This window comes from Dromaius novaehollandiae, chromosome 1, assembly GCF_036370855.1.
Source record: "Dromaius novaehollandiae isolate bDroNov1 chromosome 1, bDroNov1.hap1, whole genome shotgun sequence".
In the NCBI taxonomy this organism is placed as follows: domain Eukaryota; kingdom Metazoa; phylum Chordata; class Aves; order Casuariiformes; family Dromaiidae; genus Dromaius; species Dromaius novaehollandiae.
In genome coordinates this window covers 197,224,667-197,246,369 of record NC_088098.1, presented here as the reverse complement: position 1 = coordinate 197,246,369, position 21,703 = coordinate 197,224,667, and the positions used below count along the sequence as shown (strand labels likewise).

Below are 21,703 nucleotides of genomic sequence, written 5' to 3'. Positions count from 1 at the left end.
GGATGATGGGACAGAGTGCACCCTCAACAAGTTCACAAATGATACAAAACCAGGAGGAGTGGGTGATACACCAGACTGCTGTACTACCAGTCACAGCAACCTTGACAGGCTGGAGAAATGGGCAGACAGGAACTGCATGAAGTTCAGCAAGGGAAATGCACCCAGGGAGGAATAACCCTGTGTACCAGTACATGCTGGGGGCTGACCAGTTGGAGAGCAGCCTTGTAGAGAAGGACCTGGGGGTCCTGGTGTACAAGAAGCTGAACATGGGTCAGCAATACATCCTTGTGGGAAAGAAGGTTAACAGTATCCAGGGCTGCATTAGGTAGAGCATCATCAGCAAGTCAAGGGAAGTGATCCTTCCTCTCTACTCAGCACTGGTGAGGCCACAGCTAGAGTGTTGTGTCCAGTTCCAGGCTCCCCAGTACAAAACAGACAGACATACTGCAGCATGTCCAGCAAATGGCCACAAAGATGATTAAAGGACTAGAGCATCCATTATATGATGAGAGGCTGAGAGCTGGGACTGTTCAGCCCAGAGAAGAGAAGGCTGAACAGGGATTTTAACATGCACAGTCAACAGAGCCAGACTCTTATCAGTGGTGCCCAGTGACAGGACAAGTCACAAAATTGTAGCATAGAAAATTCCATCTGAACATAGAAACACACTTTTTCCACTGTGAGATTGGTTGAAAGCTGGAACAGGTTTCCCAGAGAGGTTGTGGACTCTCCATCCTTAGAGATGAACATGGTCATGGGCAACCTGCTCTAGCTGACACTCCTTGAGCAGGGGCAGGGGGGTTGGACCAGATATCCGGAGGCCCCTTCCAACCCCAACTACTCTAATTCTGTGACTTGAAATATTTTTGCTACCTACCAGCCAAAATGGCACTTCTGCTAAACAGATATTTTCACACTGCCCTAATCTACATAACCAGTGTACAAACCATCCTGATCAGTCATTGCTGAATAAAGGCAACAGTGAAATAGGTTGGGAAACTTAATGATTCAGTATCATTTTGTCTTTCACACCCAAGTTAAACAGAAAAGACAGCATATTAAAGAAGTGCGACAAAGGCAGCCTCTCCCCACAGCACACTGAAAAGAAATAGAAAATACAGGCTGGAGTATCCATAAGCAGTCTGATTACTTACCTCACACTGTCCATAGCCAAGGATGTCTTAGGTTTATGAAAGCAGACTCCGAACCCTGTATGTCCAATGTCAGTGAGTACAAAGTAACAAGTATTGCCTCTAAGTAGCATAAAGCTGTGTACAAAGTTTGGCTGGAAGTTTTCAAAACATGTTCTTGTTTTTAATGTTGCACCAACTTTAAGAGGAACATTTTTGTATGCATCTATTTACAAAACAGAGTCAACATAGATACTAGTTTGCTTTCATAAAAGCCAATATACTTAGTATTAGAGCTACAGCCATGTTAGACAAAGTAATTATATTTTTTCCATTTTTGCATATTTCAAAGCTTCTAAAACGCTTCAGCTGAAAATGGAACATCATTTACCTTTTTGTTAAAAGGTCCAAAGAGTTACACATACACACTTTTTCAAACTCCATACAATAGAGATAAAAACAGCTTCCAGTGCAGATACTTTTTGTTGTAGCAAAAAGTTATTGCTGCTACAGCACAACTGCAAATGGTGATAGCCATGTCTACAAAAGTGGAGGACCAAACTAGATCTGGCTTACAATACACAGAAAAGTTCATAGCAAAGTATTTCAAAACTCAGTGCTATAAAAAATTGAAATGCAGCAATAAAGTATTTTACTATTGCTCTACAAATTCTTGCAATTCTCTCACTTATTTACACAAAATGAGGTCTAAGGAGAGAAAGGAGGATAGAGAGAAGTTTTTCCCTCCACATCCTCACATTTTCACTTTAAGAATTTTGGACGTGTTAGTGCCTCACCTTATGTCAACATCCATTTAGTTTCTGCAACAGGACTGTACGCCATTTAGAAGTTGTACCAGGGAATTGTCAATTCTGCATAACTTGTCTTTAAAAAGGGTTATATATCACTATTTCCTTTTGATCTCAAACTTAGGAATTAAGTTTTGTTAACAGGAACTCTGTCCTGAAACATTCTTTAAAGAGCTAAAGATGCTTAGCACACATTTTGATCCAAAGACAAAGCTACATCACTGACCTCCCCTTCCCCCCACATCACCACTTCTTGTTGTATTTTGCTCAATTTAAAGCGAGCCATTGCGCACTGCCCCCTCAAGGTTTGGAAAGCTCCCTATGAACATCCAGATTTACATGGCTGTTCAAAGAAGGCTTGATGATTACCAGAAAGCTGACAACCAGAGGTCACAGCAAGTCTCAGCAGCCAGAACTGTCTCATCGTCTTTCAGTTTAGTTTTATAATCCCTTATGTACAGGCACTTACCTGCTTACAACACTTGGCACTGTGGTAAACTGATGCTACCTGTGAGACAATACATCTTCAAAGCCGATGGCACGCAGAAAGCCAGAAGCTGGACACAGTACATAGGAAAGTTCAAGGAGCAATACAGAACCAGAATTCCTCAAGAGAAACTCCAAAACACATAAGCAAAAGGAGCAGATACACCTTCCTTCATACTCCACAGCAGGTGCCTTACTCGGGCATCATGAGAACGAGACACCCTTGCCCTTCACAGCCAGTGAGCTGAGGAAGAAAGCTAACTCTAGAGGATGCAGAGAGCACAGCCAAAGCCTGTTGCACTCTTAAAAGTAGTAGGGAACAGAGGTCAAAGCTATCTTACTAAGCAAAAGCCCGCTATGAATCCAGTTAGTGACCCTAATCCCCCAGTGACACCAAGGAGCAGAGATTCCTCATCGGACAGTGGAAAGTGACCTCTGCTTTCCCACCATGTAACTACCTCCATTTTGCCCTATCCCTGTTACAGTGATATTCCTCGTGACTCAGGTTGTCCTAGGTGGGAGGCCAAAACTGCCTGAAATAAGATGCAGAATGCTACTTAAACTCTTACAGTTACCACTGGATGGCTCTCAGACAGCAAGTTGGACACAACAGCCTTGCTGCCAAGACTGGAACAAGCTATCGGGAAAGATTCCTAGGGGCAAAAAGCCAGACCACTTTTTTCATACCATCTCAAGCCAGACAGCAGAATTCCTTCAGGAAGACCTACACTACAGCTTTTGCCAACCTCCATCCTTGTTTCTTTCTGAAAAGCAGTAATATTGTGAGTTCTGCATTCATAGGGACCTGCCAAACACAGCTTGTATTTATCAAAGGGGTAATATATACATATATGTATATATATACACACATTCTCTCTCTATATATACATACACCTCAAGAAGCAGCTGATTTTGCAGCCCACAAACAAGTTCAACAGAGAAAGAGTGAGGAAAATAAAGAAAGAAGCATTTGCTATGAAAATCCACACCTTTTAACTGCTCCCAAACCACAGATTTTCACAGACAAGAATAAAATAAATCAAAGTTGTGGAGAAAACCCTATATAAACAAGCTGCTGTACTATCCAGAACACCAGCATTCTTTCTGAAGATATTCTTGAAGTTGTCCTTGATAATATACAGTAGAACTGCTAACAAAAAGTGTCATTTGAGGGGGATTTTGACTTGAGTTCTTTTCCCTTCATAAAGGCACTTACTGTGTAAACTGTCCTTTCAACAGTGACCCAAACATCTGCATGAACAAACAGCAGGCCGGCTAGATAATACTCTTCCTTAGTCATGACAGAAAGCATCTGTTCACCTAGCTAACCAAAACACCACCTCTCATGTCTTATACCTTTTACTCTTTGTTCCAACGCATGTTACTTGGGTTGCCAGACTGCAATAACATGGCATTAATTATACCTGCCAACATCTTATACACACACATGCGCGCACACACACACACACCTCTCAAGGTACTGAAGAAAATTCCCCCTCGGTCTTCAATTAAACAGACCAAGCTGACCATTGCCTTGCATGCACATGGACACGAGCTTGTAAACTTCATGGTTATTGTTGTCCTGTTAGACTTCTCCTTTCTTCCTTCATATTCTATGCTTTCTTACATTACGTTTAGTCTTGACACTGTTAGGACTGGAAGTTACTACTTTTGAAGCGAAAACACTCCCTGGCACTTAGACAGCTAACTGTCCTCATTTTGTACTGAATTTAATAGAGTAAGTCTTGTGTCCAAGACCATCTACTTAGGTCCTGTTATCCCAAAGTTCAACAGCCCTCCTAGTGCTGCAAATGAAGACCCTTGCGTATGCCTCACCCGTGCGGCTCAGAGCTCCCTACTCTCACTGCTCATGATACAAGAAGCCCACCCCTTGCTGCTGCCAGCTCCCTGCTTGTGCCTCTCCCCAGACTGCAAGCTGGGCCTCAGCACCCATCTGGCCACCGACTCCGCTGCCCTGGCCAGAGGGAGAACTTACCGTGCTGAAGCCAGGCCCAGGCAGGGATGGGAGGCAGTGGAGCAGGACCGGAGCCCTCCCAGCTCCTCTTGCCCCGGTGCTGCCTCCAGGGAGGGGGGAAGGGGGCACAGCTCCCTACCTGACCTGGTTGTCGCGGAACTTGTTCTGCTGCGGCTGGTTCACGTGAATGGTGCGGGCTGGTGCCTCGTCCAGATCCGCCGAGGACGTGGCTCCGGACATCTCATCATCCGCCTTCTTATAGCCCGAGGGGGAACAGACGGGTCCTGCGGGGAGAGCGGTGGTCAGCGAGGGGGCCCGCGGCACCGAGCCCCCGGCCCGGCCCCCCCGCACCCACCGGGGGCCTCCGCCGGCCGGGCCGGGCCGGCAGCTCCCGGCGGGGCGGGAGGCGGGCAGCGACCGGCGCGCCTCGCCGGCAGGAGAGCGAGCCCTCCCCGGTGTTTACCGCGGCGGCGGCCGATAAATAATGCAGGGCGGGGAGGGGGCAGCGGGCGCGCCGGGAGCCAGCTGACAGCGGGCAGAGCACGGGCGGGCGCCGGCCCCCCCGGCCCCGCGGAGGCGGTGCCGGCCCCGGGCAACGCGCCGCCCGGCCCGGCCCGGCTCCGCCCGCCGCACCGGGGCCACCGGCGAGCGGAGGCGGCGGGGCCCGGAGCCGGCAGCGCCCGGGCGGCGGGGGCGGCCGCCTCCCTCCCTCCCTCCCTCCGTCCGGCCGCCCCGGGAGCGGGCGGCGACCGCGGGGAAGGAGCGGGAGCGACGCGCGGAGAGTCACAGCGCAGCGCAGGTGGCTCCAGCCATCGTGGGAACAAGGCGACTTGTTTCGTAAGAATCCAGCAAAAGTGTTATTTTACAGCTGTTTGGAAGAAAAAAAAAAGAAAAAAATCTATTGCGAGATCAAATTGAGATACAACTACCGCAGGGTCAAATCCAGCAGCTATTTCAGATTTCTGCACAAAGCTAAAAACATATCGCAACATATTGCGATAAACTGCAGTCAAACAAGCTGGAAAGGAGTTGCTCTCAATGAGCAGAGGAGAGCCCTCTGAATGCTTATTATTTATTGAGGGATAAACAACTGCACTCCTAATACTCACTGAATACAAATACCTACGTTCTCACATCTTAAAAATATTTAATATATATTTAAACAAAAATACAGGTCTTTTGCACCTGAAGTCCTGCTTTTACATCCCAGTCTTTCAGAATGACTGATTCTTTGTTTGCACTACTAATACTCTGTATCCTCTGAGCGTTAACCACCGGAGGGCAACATTACCCATTCTATTGCAGTATACTTCAGTATCAAAAAACTTTACAATACTAGTAGCTGGCCAATAAAGCTAGTATAGTTAATACAAACTAATATGCTTTCAAAAGGACACATGTGCCTTTGGCAAGAGTTACATATTGCAAATTCCTACTCTGGATACGTTAAACAAAACTTACACCCCTGAAATATTAATTAATTTCTTTCCTTTAGTTTCAGTTGACACTACTCAGACAGCAAGAATAAGCCAACTTAGTAGTATTTACTCTGTGAAAAATGACAAATTTAGAAATGAAATATGTAATATTCACTATACATTATGCCGGACTATGCCATTGTAATACTATATGAGGTTGCTCGGTCTGAAGAAACTTGCCACAATGCAGAGGATCACAGTTTTGCTGAGTGGGTATCGTCCCCCTCAGAAACAGGGCTAAGAGCACTACTGAATACTTGCTGTTCTTTCTCCAGTGCAGTTACACCACATGAAATCAATGGGATCAAAAGACAGTACTCTTAAGAGCATTAAGTGCAAGGAAGAAGCTTTCATCCATTTTCCTAGTCAAGCTCCAAAAGTGCAACTATTCTAGAATGAACATGCTGTAAAATTATGTTCTTTTTCAGAGACCTTATTTGTTTCATTTTTTTCCATATGACGACTCCCCCTGACACCTGAAACCCTCCTCCTTACCAGGACTCTTCACAGCCAAGCTTCAGGAAGCTGTCCCACAATTTTAAGGATCAATGAATCAATACAGATGGTCAAGTTCAGAGGTATTTAGGTTTAATTAATGTACTGTGCTCTTGGCAGCTCTCTCTCCAATATAGGTGCCCCAAAGACAATACCCTGAAGTACCTTAAAATCTACTTATGCATATTTAGAAACAGCTGTAGTAAGAGGGTTTTCACTTTTGAAAGTTGCTCAGACCAGCTGCCTCAACTCTTACTGGAAGAAGCCTCATTTCAGATTATCCAGTAGTCCTGCCCATTAAGAATTCCTCTTCTATCCACCTCCCTCCCCTCTGTCACCACACAAGTGACACCCAGAGCCTGTAGACACAAGTGACCTAGGCTACCTGCCTAGGTTGTTCTCCTTCCCTATGTTCAGAAAGGTTAAGCGGTCTTGAGCTTGTGAGGGGTTCCTGGTGATCACAGAGGCTACACCACCTTCAGAAGGCATCCCCCTCAAGAGGAACCCAACCACATGAGGACCATCACTTCGACCACATGAAAGCAACTTCACTTCTGCTGCAGAACTATGGATATAAACAGCACACATTTGATCATCTCCAACTACTGGAAGTTAAGGCTCGACTCCAAGCAGCTCTTGTTCAGCAGGGTTTACTTGGCTATATCCAAAGGAGTTTCTCAGGTTCATTGGGTTCACTCTAGGCAAGACCAACTTATAACTTAAGGAAGGCTTTTCTTCCACTTCTCTTTTTTCCCCAAGGACTTAAAACACTGCTACCCAATTTCTTTTGGGTAAAACTAATTCATGCTTCAAGGAACATAATAGACCATTGTCCCACCATTATCCCTCATACCCTACGTATTCAGTCTGTTTAGCACCATCAGATTTTTGATGTTCACATTACATAGATACCTTAAGTCTGTATTACCTGCACTTGCATCTGGTATACAGACAAATGTAAGTACATTTTAAGTGTGAGGTTCAGAAGTCAAGATGATTTGGTAATAGAAACCAGGTTCTACAAGAATAACATGGCATAGATGTGGTGTGCTAACACTGTGCTAACAACGCAGCTCTCTTCATTACTTAAACACAGTCATTTGGCTCAGCTCAGCTAGTATCTCCTGAGCTCTGCTGGGGGTCCTCCTGCTTATCTTCCAGGATTTCTTCCATGAGAGTCAGGGAATTCCATTCCCAGTTTCACCACACACTTTGCTCACAGCTTGGTAGCCTGTACTTCAGGGAGAAAGCAAACCACAATTCTTTTGTACCTGGCCAAAAGCTATCATTGAACAGAAAAAGAAAGTGCCATTAAGTGTGATCACTCCTGAACAGGAGTAGGAAAGAAATGTTGAAGAGTCATGCAGAGCAGAAAGAACATCAAAAAAAGCAAGTGAAAGATAGCCAGGCACAGTCCAAAGAAAAAAAAAACCCACCAAAAAAATACCCACCACACTCAGTCTACCCATAGGTGCCTGCAAAGGTAAAGAGTTACTAAAGCACCATGATTATTACCTACACTTCTGGAACTTAAACAGTATCTAGTACAAAAAGCCTAACCATTGAGGCATTAGGCACTATGCAGGAGTCCAGCACTGTTTCCCACTGTGCTTTATGAGTTCCAGGAGTCAGACGAGAGCTACAAACCCCCTTCACTTAAGGCACAGGAGTTCTTTTTAGGACTCTCTCTTCATACTGTTTAGCAAGTTTATTTTCTAAGAAAAATGGGACTAAAGATGGCAAAATGTCAAAAGAAAAATTTGATTTTATAGCTTCCATCATTAAGAGAATCCAGACTTTATGCCCTGACAAATTCAGATTGCATTTGTTGTCACTTGAACAGCAATGGATTGAAATTTAGTCTTAATTCACTGGACCTGCAAAAAAGATTTTCCACATATATCCATCTCCTTAATCTCTGCTCAGCAATAACTACAGCTGCTCTATGATTGAGTAAATAAAAATACGGTGAATTCTGTAGCTTTTAGATAGATTAGTCACTTCGATAGCTTGCCAAGTGTCAGAAATCACAAGAGAGCTTACTGCAAAGACAGTTTTCTTTTGATTAACCAGCTAGTTACTGTTCCTGTCTGTTCCTATCTTACATCTTGTTGAGGTGCTAAACTGCTGTTTTGTAAGAAGTATTAGTAGCACAATTAAGCACCTCACCAAGATAACACAACCACAAACCATGGCTAACAGTTTTGCAATGGAGAAGTTCAGAGACGCTTCATTGTGTAAAGGTAAGAACCTAAAGCAATGCTTTAGGTGGCGTCACTGCCTGGAGTAATCCCCATGATTTTGCACAGAATGGTTGCAGGACTAAGATCTAGTAGGAGGAAGAACAGAGCTAAAGAAACACTGACACTAAGTTTAGACACTCAAAGGCCAAAGTTACAGTAGTCATGCAGAGTTCTTTGTGTGCCCCTTCCCCCAACTGCATTAAGCTACAGTCATCAATTAAGACACATTTTAAAGATATCTTTACTCCCAGTCAAAATGCCATCCTCACCAAAAGTCTCCAAACTTGCTGTCATTTACAAGAACACATGGTGGTATTGTTACAGGCTCGGTCTCAGAGTAAGAAGTTAGCATACTGAACATCTAAGAAGGAAAACCCATTTTTAGAGAGGTGGCAGAGAAGTTTATATTTTAGTGCATGCAAAAATTCAAAGTTCATCACTTTTAACAAGCCATCCTATACTTATTGACACTCATTACCTCCTTCTTGGGAGATTATCTTTCACAGGATTATCTTCACAAACTATCCACTGAGCACCAAAGAGGTCATCAGATGAGAAGCTCTGCATCCAAGAATTGCCAACAAGTTCTCATGAAGACAAGCTTCACAATTCACTGTTAAAGCAAGTTGTATTTACCTGAAATATATTCCCTCTTACACTGTTTCATCACCTGCCTTTGCTGTTCAACAGCAATCCACTTAACAGTGAACCTAGCGTGCATAAAGATAAAATTCAAACAGGTAGAGCACAGCATGCTCTCACAGGAGATGTAGGACATGAACTCCTTAGCTGCCAGGGCCTCCATGAAAGCTTTTCTCCCACCAGGACAGTGCTTAACTGATTGCCTTAGCTGAGTTATAACCACTTCACATGAAAGCCAGATGAACAGCATTAAGTTTTTATTTTTTGGAAGTTAGAGAATTTTTACAGTGTTCGCTACTGTAAGATTACTAGACAAAAACATTCAAACATATTCAAGTCTGAAGAGAAATTCTAGAATAACTCCCACAGGACAGCTACAAAATAAGTTATCTGAAGTTGTTTTAAATTTGCTTCCCTACTCTGCTTGTAGATCCATGTTCCTCAAAATAAAATGTGCTTAGTGAAGCACATTACTCGCATGCAGATGATGTACAACGGCAGCCTTGAAGTGAGAATAACTGCAATTACAAACTACCCCTTGCAACTCACATGAGTCTCTCTCTATCACATGAGAGCTGTTCTACATGAAGCTATTTGGGACATAACAGATATTTCACATGCTAGAGGGGAAGCAAGCATGGACCAGTAGATGACAATTACCCTACATCCTCAGAATAAAGCAAGCTGCACCAGAAAAGAAGCTATCTTCTAAAAATTACTACAAAGAAGGACATTCCTTTTGTCCTCTTTTTTTCAGATTTGTTTTACTTCTAATTGATTTCAAGTTGTGTAAACAGCAATGTCTTACTAATGGAGTATCTTTCAAGAATTGAACGCTTTCAGCAAGTACAGCTAACAAGTCTGATTTTAAATTAACTTTGATCATAGAAACAAGAATATCTCCTTACTTTTAATAGGTCATTATAAAACAGAGAGGGAAAGTAGATATATTTCCTAAGCTTTCCCAAGAGAGTTCCTTGGGGTTTGAGGCTAACCAGAATTTCTGTAGAGGCCATTTACTCAAAACTATCTTTCAAACGCAACACTAACAAGAAAGAAACTTCAGCAGGAATGCAGATGGTTAGAAGAAGGGAAAGGGAGGAGTAGAGAACAGACTATATGGAATACTTGAATTTTTAAGCCCAGAACTTTACTAGCACTGAGCATCTGCTCTAGCCACATCTGATCAGCTTCCAGGGCAAAGAATTGTCTAAAGAGGGAATGACATCTCAATCTTGCTTGTATGAGGTTTAAGCAAAAGCAGCTGAAGTCTTTTCAGGCTGTAACACTAACATCAGCAGCTTCAGTCCACTATAACACAAAGGTCTTGACAGGTTCTAGTGCCAGAATAACTTCAGTAACCATGACATGGCATCATACATGAAAGAAGGCACATAGCGGCACCCTTTGGAGTATCATCAGGGAAACACTTGCAACTCTGGAACTGAGTTATCCCTCCATCTCTATCCTCATCCAGGTATTAGCAACCAAGCAGACCGCTGTCTTGAAAACCAAGGTTTTACACCAAGATAATCAAATGCTTGCCACCAGGCCTACAGACTAATAAAATGGCCAACATAAGTCAGTACAGTTAAATGGCTGCATTAGCATTTCAGTACTAGGGTGACTATTCCCAGTCAGATCAAGCCCCCTCAGATTAGCAGTCTGTGCAGTAAGATACAGAAGCAACATTATATGTGGTGAAACAGTCTCAGGAAAGATACGATTTTCTTCTAGGCTGGAAACAATATAAAACAGAAGAAGTGGAAGTGAACTCAGATCTGACACTTGAACTGATAGGTACATTCTCCAAACGCTTGTAAAACGTTATCTTTTTGTAGTGACATGTTCCAATAGAACTACCAAGATAGTAACCGAGCAAGTTAAGATTAGATTGAGTTCTTCCATAAGATCTTGTTAGAAATTAATCTGAATTCATGTCTGTCTCAACAACTAAAGCTATAGCGGACAAAACCTTGTGTTGAGGTCAAACAAATTGAGGTTGCTATGGAAAGGTCCTACTAGGAACCCAGCTTGGGACATGGGAATTTAAACCTCTCAGATGTCATCTCTGTTCAAGTTAGAATGCAAAAAGCCATCTGTACTGTTGCAGCAGATGTTATGGAGAGGCAGAGCAAGGAAGAAAGACTTTTATGTACAGCACAAAAACAGACTTGAAGAAAGATTTTCATCTGTGCTAGATACAGATGAAGAAAGAAATTCAGACTCAAGAGGATGAGAAAAAGTAGCCCCAAAAGGATATTAACAGTAAATAAAGTTGCAGAAGAATGGCAGAAGAGGATTGAGCAAAGGAAGTTTATTTTCTGACCTCCAAGATACAAGGTAAAAGTTGTCATCCATCAAGCTAACTCAGACACTGCAAAGGAAATTAAACAGATTGCATAGCTGTGCAGAGAAAAGGAGAAAAGATACAGAGCTGCTATGTAGATTAAGATATATAACTACTGCTAAAAGGAAAAAAAAAAAAAAAAAAAAAAAAAGGTAATTCCTTAGTCTTGATTACCATTAACAAGATGAAAGGAATCTGAAGTCAAAAGACTTCTGTGACACAGATTTCAAATTTTAGAATTTGCTTAAAACTCAAGAGGAGCTGCCTAGAAGAGCAGACAGTAAATTGTTCTGCAAGAGAAATTATCATGCTGGAAGCAGGTCACCCGTCAATCTGCTCTGAGACAATCTTAAGGACAATTTCATTCAGTCAGCCATAAAAAAAATTGCAAGACAGGTGAGTGGCCAGTAGACTGGGCTTGCTTACATTTAAGCCTGTGCAGAGCTAGATGTAGCCCACAGCAAGAGCCAGAATCTTACAGAAAGATGCATGTTCTCGAAGACTAGAGTAATATAATTGTAAAAAACCCTGTTGTACAAATCATAACACTGCACTTCAGGGATTTATAAAAGAAGTCTGGCTATGAATTAGGGGCTCAGCTAAAATGAGAGATGCTTACAAATACTGGTCAATCCTAGGATAACTGATTTACCAGTGAAATGTAGCTATGAAGAACTGCAGTGTAATAATGTATCAAGAGATACTCACGGTACATATAGATCAGTAATTAAGAGATACTTGGCATCAGTAGCTGTCATCTAGAATAGGTGACCAGATTTGCATGCATACATGAAAGACTTCTTGTAGGCCTAACAGATACTTTCCTCACTTCTCTAATCCCAGTAGTTGCATTTGTTAGAACTGCATTTGCTTGGCTCTGCTAATCAGAAAGGAAAGAATGTGTCTTGTGAAATTAAGTCCCTTTCTGGTGTTTAACTCCAATTTAAGATAAATTATTTGATGGCACAGTATAGTCACTTCTTAAATTACAAACTGGAAAGTTCTTTACCACCAAAGATGTTAAGGACAAGAAACACAGCTTGTTTCAAAGAGTAGCTTGATCAGTTTGAACAGAACTGCATGCTGCAGGCAGAGACAGCTGGAGCCTGACTTCTACAATGCACGTGACCAAATCTAGTGGGATGATGAAGCCACATATCATCACTGATAAACAGAACAGACTCCCAGCAGAAAGCCAGAGACACATTGCAGAGTACTCCAAAGCAGCAACTAGGATGAAGCTCCTGCAGGAATACAAAGTATACAGTTTAGCAAAAACCCTTACGTAGATAAGATTCAGATGCGGTCTCCTACAATTACTGCATACTTTGAGACACAAATGAAAAAAACTCCCCACACACTTTTTATTGAGTTAAGGGATAACAGGTAAGTCCACCCAATAAGATTCACTCTCCTTAGTATGAATATAAAGCAGCCACATTATTCAACACAAAGACCAAGGTGGCCAAGTACAGAGATGCAGGAAAGGAAAGGTGCCTAAGGTTGCCTGCAGCCTGAGTTAAGATATGCACCAAAGAGGCTTTTTTGCTTCTCTGAAGAGCAAAACAAAGGCCTAATGTTTGTCTCCTGTAACAACCCTTGCACATGGCCCTGGTGAGACCACAAGAGGAACAGCACTTTCCCCAAAATAGCTGTTTTCCATCTCCCAAGTAATTTTGTACCTGCTCACTTAATGCAAAAACAAGCAGCTTCTGCTGATAATGCTGAGCCAACAAAGCTGCGACAGAGCCAAATATAATCTCTTCTGCCTCATGCTTCATAACCACACCATCAGCTAAATTCTAAGGCTGAATCTTTACCACTGAAGAGCATATATAAAAAAAATTCCCTTCCTTCCCTGTCCCAGCTTCTAAACTATGTTTACGAAACTGGCAAAGATCACCAGTTCTCTAAATCTTTTATGGAAGACAGGAAAAGATTAAAAGCCCTAAAGCTAACTTCATCCAGTCACTTACTACTTAGGACAACAATTTCAAAATAAACACAGTCCAATGAACCAGATCAATGGGATAATCCGCTCCACAGAAATATTAGAGGCTCTAGTAATCGATGCTAGTTAAAACAAGTGTCAGTTCTTTCAGGGTCTCATACCACATTAACCAAAAATGGCCTTACTAGACACTTAAGTCCTGTTCTACTCTTTCCTCAATTGTTCTCCAAATACCCTCTTGTATTTGCTAGCAGTTTGTCACTATAACCTGGACTCTTCCAAGAAGTTTTCCCAGCATATATTATATTGTCTCTGCTGATATATATCTGACTGAGAATCAATGATATGTCTTAGGCCTGAAGATAAGTCTCAGGCAATACATAAATTTGATCTAATAACCTGACCAAGTCTGAATACTCAGCTTCAACAGCTGCTGTTCATCACTGGATTTTTAAATAGATAAATGTTGCAGTTCCAGTGAGTCAAGGGAGCTTCTCCAGCTGTCCCTGAAATTCCCCAAGTCCCAAGCCAAAACCCCTCCAAGTGCAGTAAGTGTAGGGAGAGCTGGCTCAGACAGCTGGCATTTCTCAAACTCATAGGTTCCAACTTTGAAAACTGCCTAAACTCTGTATGTTCCAGGTTTCCAAAAACTTGGAAATATTATTATATATATCTATATATTTGCACTAAGATTGAATTAATGATGTGCTTCAAGAAGCTTGTCATCAAGTTCTTCCTACTAATAGGACAAGAGTTAAAAGCGTCAGATAAGCACCAGTAACACGGTTTTCAAGGAAGTAATGCACTTTGCAAATCCACTTGCAGCAATAAACACAAGCGCATTTTATCTTACCTCCTATCTTCAACTTATTCAAGGTTCTGTGGGAACTTGATCTACTGAGCACAAACATTTCTTATTTTGGGGTTAAACAGTTTTGAGACTTCAGGAACTGAGCTTCTGCTGACCTGTTGAGCATTGATGATGATACACACTATCCAATATTTATCTGATTTTTTTCCTCAACTTTTTTAAAACCCTAAATCAGCATCGCCTACCAGCTTTCAGACAAGCTCAAAACACATTTGCACACATTAGAATACAGTGAATATAAGTTCTCAGCATTTGAAGTGGTTAAGAGAACACTGGATTTAGATGTCCTTTCTTGTATCTACATCTTAGATAGCTTTTACACACAGGGTACAAATGGAGACTTCATTGTGGAAACCCAGAAAAGTATGTATTGTCTCCATTCTGCACTTTCAGCCACCTAGATGAAAACAATTTTTACCCACTAGGAAATTTCTTGCAAATTTTCAACTCAATATATCTTCCTATTCAAGATAAACACACAGAAAACCTCACATTTCAAAACACACACAGTAAGTCCACTCATCTCTTCCAGTAACCTTATTTGCAGTTCCTGAAATTTATCAGAGATGTGATAATGTTACAGCAATTTAAAAAGAAATACGAATCTGGGGTGGCAGAAGTTACAGCTAAACTGGAGTCTGATATTTTGAACATGGATAAGTAACTCTTCTCTGAATGACCTCACTGATCAAGGAAGATACTAAGTCTGATAAAAGAGCCAGAATTTCACCTTAGATAATCATGCTTAATCATACTATTTGTGGGCCATGTATATAACTATCAAGTATAGTAGATTATTATGTGATTACAGGAATATTTCAAAAGCAGCCATCAGAAATCTCCTTAGCACAACTGACAAACACAACTAATCCTTAGAAGAGAGCAGTTACAGCCTTCTCTCCTCCCACCTCTGAGGCTTGTTTCCCTGTATTAATATTGGTTGAAGCTAAAAATATCTTTGGCACACAGTCCTTCTATTAGTATTCTGGCACACAATTGCTTTTTTTGTTTCTGTAATGTATCTGTTCCTAAAACAATTCACTAACAGCTTTAAGCATATCAGCTGCAAGCACAGCTGATCTTGATTTCTAAGAGAACAATTTAAACAACAACAAGAGGAGAAACATTTTCCCCTTTATATGCTCATGATGCAAAGCTATCTGTATTCAGATGTTTCTTCTAGTAGAAGCCCTGAGGCCATTAACACTGGCTTCCAGCCAGCGCCAGATTAGAAAGATTTACCAAATTCATACTGACCTTTTGCTCGAAAGCATTCCCAACGCTGCTGCTGTTAGCTCTATTCACCCACAGCTCAATACAACACACAGCAAAAGCAGCTGCCCATCGTGCAGTTACCTATAGAGACGCATCTCTTCCAGCGATGGCACAGAGACATGTTGTTTCTTCTGTCTTGCACTGGCTGCATGAAGATGAAAACAGCAGTAGTCCTTCAAAGATCTCTACAGCATTAGCAGGTCTCAAAGCTGATTAAAGTGATCCCCATGGTAATCTGTGAAATATATGTTTTGTACTTTCAAACTGCTCGGCATTGGATTCACCGAAGGCAAGTGTGCAGGCTGTGCCTGCGCGTACATTCGTGCACACAGACTCCCGGGGCTCGGACTGGCACCTTCTAACACATTTCAGCAGAAAAGGGGAATTCAGCATCATCCTTCATTTCAGCTCTTAACATCATCACCTACCAGTTTCCAGACTGCCCCCACCCCACCCCGAGGCTCAAAGCACAGATTTCTCGAGCGAAATCCCAACAGGAGGCTACAACAGAACTCAAGTTCTGCTCCCTTTGGAGAGGTGGTGATCTGTGATGTTAAGGGTTACAACATTAACTTGTCTTTGCAGGTATAGAAAGGTCTTTGCTTTCTTTTTACTTATACCCCCATCCCCCACCTCTAAGCAGGTGGAACGAGAGACTAAGTGTTTTGGATTTCAAATGAATAAACAAGATAAACACAAAGCAGAAATGCTTTCAGCTATCACTTCAGCAGGAAGCTATCACTTCCCCACTCCTTTAAGGAGGGAAAGAATGTTTTTCCATTTTTCCTTCACCCTTAGTAGCCCCAGTGGTACGAGCCCCTCTGCGGTCCCTTACAGGGCTCTCGCACAGCTTTTGGGGCTCCTTGCCCCCTCGGCAGCTTGTCTGCCCTCCTCCCACCTGCCCCCATCCAGACCAGCCGCTTGTTTTTCAGACGGAGCAGAAAAGGAAGCGTCAGCAACTTACTTCAACCCCACAACAGGCCCCTGGCAGAAGGCAAGGATTTGGCTTTTTGGACAGTATCTTAAGTCACCATCCTAACAGAGTATACGAAATCCAGAACATTTCCCTGCGGCAGACAGGCCCACTGTAGTGATATGTTGGATGTTTTTAAGTGAAGGACTAGTTACACCAGGACAGCTGTGACAGTGAAAAGGCTAGGCACATTAACAGGTAAAGAAAAAAAAAAAAGTAATCACTGGCTAGAACTTGGTCAGTTTTTTTCTTTTGCAAGCTGTCCAGCACACGAACATTTTACATCAATAGAACTCTTAAGCATTTAATTTTCTTTATGCCTGTGCAAAGCAAGACTGCAGATGCGAGGGGTATATCAAGCCCTCTTTTCACAGCCTGGAAGCTGGTGAAGCAGAAAGCCAGAACATCACCCAATAACCGGTACAGCTAAGGCAGGGAAAAGATATCAGCAGCCAAAGGGTATCAAATATTTATGATCAAGACAATGACAGGAAGCCATGGAAGACAGTGCTAGCTGCGAGCAACCGTGTTTGTTCCTCAGAAGATACTTGAGATTTTAGTTGCTCTTGCTCTTATCTAGCTTTCATTAGGGAAACGTTGTATAATACATGAGGAAAATGTTTGAGAGCATTATCTATTTCCTACATAAATGTATCCATGAGCATCAAAAAAAAAAAAAAAAAAAAGAGAAGGATTGTATCTGTTCATACTTTGCGTACTGCTGTGGTCAGTTCCTTATCAAAGATGGTAAGGGTTTGCCAGTTGACTTGGCTAGCCTAGATTAGAGGCTCCCTAATAAGGGGTAGATGAATGACCTATGTTGAAACAAGCCTCATCTCCCCCTTTCCCGGCCCACCAGGTCTGAAAGCTGCCTGCGAGGCAATGTTACCACCTCCAAAGGGAAGCGAGCAGCAGCACCAGGCCGGCCGCCACAGACCTCTATCTGCCGGACATCACTTGCTTTCTGCCCTGGATTTGATTTACTCTATACAGCCCTGCCATAAGCCACCATGGTCATCCCCAATTCCAGCAGCTTATTTCAGACTCCTCTGCTTTGGAAACTTTGCCATGTGGTACAAGAGCAGGCAGATGTTATGGAGACCAAGTGGGTATATGGAGTTTACCACCTCCGGCTTCCTGCCTGGGACACTAGAGTGCAATGCAAATTGGCCACACTTTTTTTAAAATGGAAAGCAGCAAACACTGTACCGCAATCTCCCTTGCAAAGCCTACCTCAGATCTTTCCAAACTTAGTACCCAATACCTACACTAGACAAGAAGTTTATCTTTGGATCTATAATCTTGAGTGTTGTATTTTGGACACAAAAATCTGCTCTGCTATAAACATTTCTTGATGAAAATACTGGATTATACATAGGATATAAACAGATCACACACCTTTTTCATGTTTTTTCCCTTCAAAGGCCAAAAGCCTTATCTAAACACTTATACTGCACTGATACTACAGTTTTTTCTAAGTTTTGAGAGAGTTTCTTTTTTCCTTGACAGGTGTGACCCAAGTATATTCATTGGATAGGACAGTCACTTTTTAAAGCATGCTCTCATGACATTTTTTTAACATATTGACCAGTTTTACTGCATTATTCTGAAGCTAGCTATGAACAGATTTTTCTTGTTACAGGTTACTTAGAAAAATACCATTAAAAGCTCCGTAACTTTCTTCAATGTATGCCCCTCTAAGCATTTCTCAGGATGAGCAGCACATGCTTAAGCCATTTTCACAGTATGTTCAAGAACTGGTGGGAGGCATTTTAGACCAATACTGCTGGCATATTACTATTAACTGTACACCTTCTTATATCAGTATTATTTTTATGATTGAAAAATCCTTCCATGCATAAATGCTGAATATCTGCAGTCAATACTGTCAGCTCTAGGCACTGAAGTGAGTCGGATATCAAAATATTAAAAATCGTTTTTAGAGATCATGTTCAGAGTCATGGGTTTTGAAAGGGTTTTTTTTTTTTTGATGTTTTTGTTTTGGGAAGGAGTTGTTTTTTGTTTTATTTATCTTCCCATCCCTGGCCTTTTATAGCAAAAATGTATCACATTTTCAGGACTCTGCAATCAAAAGTTGATTTTCTTCTACGTGCAAGTTCATCTCCCCACGTGCTAACATGAAACCGATCTGGAAGCTCAGCATAAGGTCACACCTGAACTATCACAAAATTTGGAATCACTTGGGATTTGCTTTAGTGCTGAAGACAGAGTTCAGACCTGACGTAATAGATATTTTTGCATTAGTGATGACATCTAGCAAAGTATAACTTGTATTTTGAGCCAAACATTTATTCCAGGACAAGAGTAGATTTTAAGAAAAAAAGTTAAAGGGTTTTGTGTACACTTCCCTAGCAGCCTTTTACCAGTTTAGTATTCACTGAGTAACCCAGATACTTAATGTAAGTGTAGTTAATGAAAGGGCTTGACAACACACACCCACCCACCCCCCGCCCAGGTGCATGATTATACATACTGACATCTGTACTCAAAGTGACCTTGTGATTTTCATCATCATTATCCAGATAATCAGAACTAAATGCTAAGATAAACCAGGCACGTACAGCTAAGTGGTTTACTTGGAAAATGCTAGTTAACAGCTAATATTTCAGCTAGTCCCTGACAAAACATCATAAGGAAATCTCTAACCACCTAGTTCACAAGTGTTAATTCAGTCTCAGTTCACCCAGCTAACAGGACGGATTTCCTTTTTTGCAGCCAGGGAACTTGGCACAGATCGCTCAAGTCAGAGTCAGAGCTGTGCAGTGCTTCCACAGCCCCGGTGAAGAGCTTTACGTAATGGGGCCAAGACCCCTTCCACTTATTTTCAGCATTTCTTCCTCTGATATCAGTGTATCAGAGGTGGGTACCAAAATATACCAATTATAAAAATTAAGATATCCTTAGAGTCACAGATACCTAAAGCATCCATTCAATAATAAACCATCTAATGGTATCAGATTTAGGCAACAGTACTTAACAAATAACTTCTGAGCTTTTATGTTTCCCAGAAATACAACCACAAGAATTCATTTAGGTCTTAGCCCTTCCCTGGCCTTGGTTCCCTACCAAACAATATTCTTTATGGTAATTATTCTACTTTCTACAATTCTACTTGCCAGCATTCTACTACAATTCTAATTGCCAGAAAAAAAAAAAAAAAAAAAAAAATTGAGCCACGTTTCTTGTTAGGACAATGTCTAAGCATTTAATTACTTTTTCCAGCAAGGAATTTCGAATCTTTGGATCAGGATAGCTATAACAGTATTCCCCAAGAGCAGCTACAGCTCTAGGCATCGTCTTTAACTGGACTGCCCATTTCATATGGAAGAAAGTAAATTTTATTTCAGCATAGTAGCTGGGAAGGAGGAGAAAAAAAATAATCACACAGAATTCCCACATACATAGCTATAATATTGTAAAGAAAAAAAGTTAGAAAATACTGCCACAGTTCAAGTCACCAGTTAGCTTTCCTCAGCAATACAGCATATTCTTCTGACAACTCATGGAGATGTATTCAAGCAAGATCACATAAAATGGAAAGTTAACTATGAAGTAACTAAGCCAGAGTCCATCTGAGGAGATATTAGAACCTAGAGGCTGGACAAATCTGAAAAGACGACATTTCCCATTATAAATATGGCAAGTAAAGGGAGGGAGAACTATTTAAGCTCGACAACAACACTAACATAAAGCAAGTAGCAAGAACTGCATAGGAATTAGACTACAGATGTGAAGATCCAGAGCAAGGATGGCTCCATGGTGGCTCTCCTTGCAGAATTGGCAGGTACTACCATATGCATGCTGTGACAGCATAATGCAGTTTTACAGAGATTAAGTTGAAGTTGTTTCTTAGAAGACGAGATAAGCATGCTGACAAGGTTCAGGACTAGAAGGGGTGAGCATATCCTAGGGGCTATTGCCGCAGAGACACAGATCTGAGGAAGCAGGCTGAGCATCGGTATTCCTCAACCGTTTTTTTAATTAAGTGTCCTACTGTACTTTCATGCTTTGATTTTAATTTGTGAATGACATACTTCCGGAGGCCAGAAGTATTTTGCTGACACTCTTTCGCATCATGGTTGCGGCTGTAAATCCTAATAAAGGGAGCTGTCCTATTTGTAGGTAGTGAGATTTTTGTGCTCCTCAAAAAAAGACTCTGCAGAGAAGTTTCAACCGCTTAACATTGCTCAAGTTCGGATTTGAAACCACTCCTACATGTACACCTTCAAAACACACCGTCGGCTCACTGAGCACGCGTAACACCTCCGCTGCCCGCAGAGCGGGCGGCCATCTGTCCGCAGGGCCCCAGGAGCGGCACACCCTCCCTGCGTGCTGGCAGCGGGGCAAGGAAGCACAGCGGCGCTTCGGAAACCGGCACGAGGCCCAGCAGCACAGCACAGAGCTGAGCAGGCTGTTTGTTTAAAAGCGGAGAGCTCGACCAAACGAGGAATTAGTACTGAAGCAGATACTTCTTCATGCTCTGTACTCCACTGTGGAAAAGGAGTAAACGCATCATGAGCCAGGCTAGTGACAAGCCAGTGAGAATTAGAAAACAAACAAAATACTGCAGTTGGCTTAACTGCATTTATTTCTGCTCTGGCCAGCTAATGAGTACTGGCCGCAAGCCATACCAATTAGCAATTACTCTAGAAATCATTATCTACTACAAGGCTTCAGTCTTACCTTTACAGCTATATTTAGAAGCAATTTATGTTTGTTATCTTTCTAGTGTAAGGTACTCAATTCTAATGACATTTTGAGTAAACAATGTGTTAGAAAGCCTGTGTTTGAGTAATTTCGGGATGGACTCAGTATCACCGAGGCTGGTCAGAGAGTTTAACTGCAAAGGACTGACAAATTTCCCACCTATTACCTCTAGCAGCCCCATCCAGTACTATCTTAACTGCTCTTCTGCTCTAAGAGGTTATGCCAAAGTCTCACTGCTCTGGCAATTAGAAAACTTTAGCACATTGACTCAAAACAGATTATTAGGTGCTACCCCAC

The 21,703-nt window shown here is 42.0% G+C and overlaps 1 protein-coding gene across 1 annotated transcript in view; it reads right to left on the bottom strand.

Moving 5' to 3' along the window:
- ATP8A2 (ATPase phospholipid transporting 8A2) overlaps positions 1–21,703 on the bottom strand; it is a 336,147-nt gene that overhangs the window by 291,552 nt on the left and 22,892 nt on the right. The window contains exon 2 of the mRNA XM_064504996.1: positions 4,540–4,684. Within this exon, the coding sequence (XP_064361066.1) occupies positions 4,540–4,684 (145 nt within the window). The remainder of the gene's footprint in view (positions 1–4,539; positions 4,685–21,703) is intronic.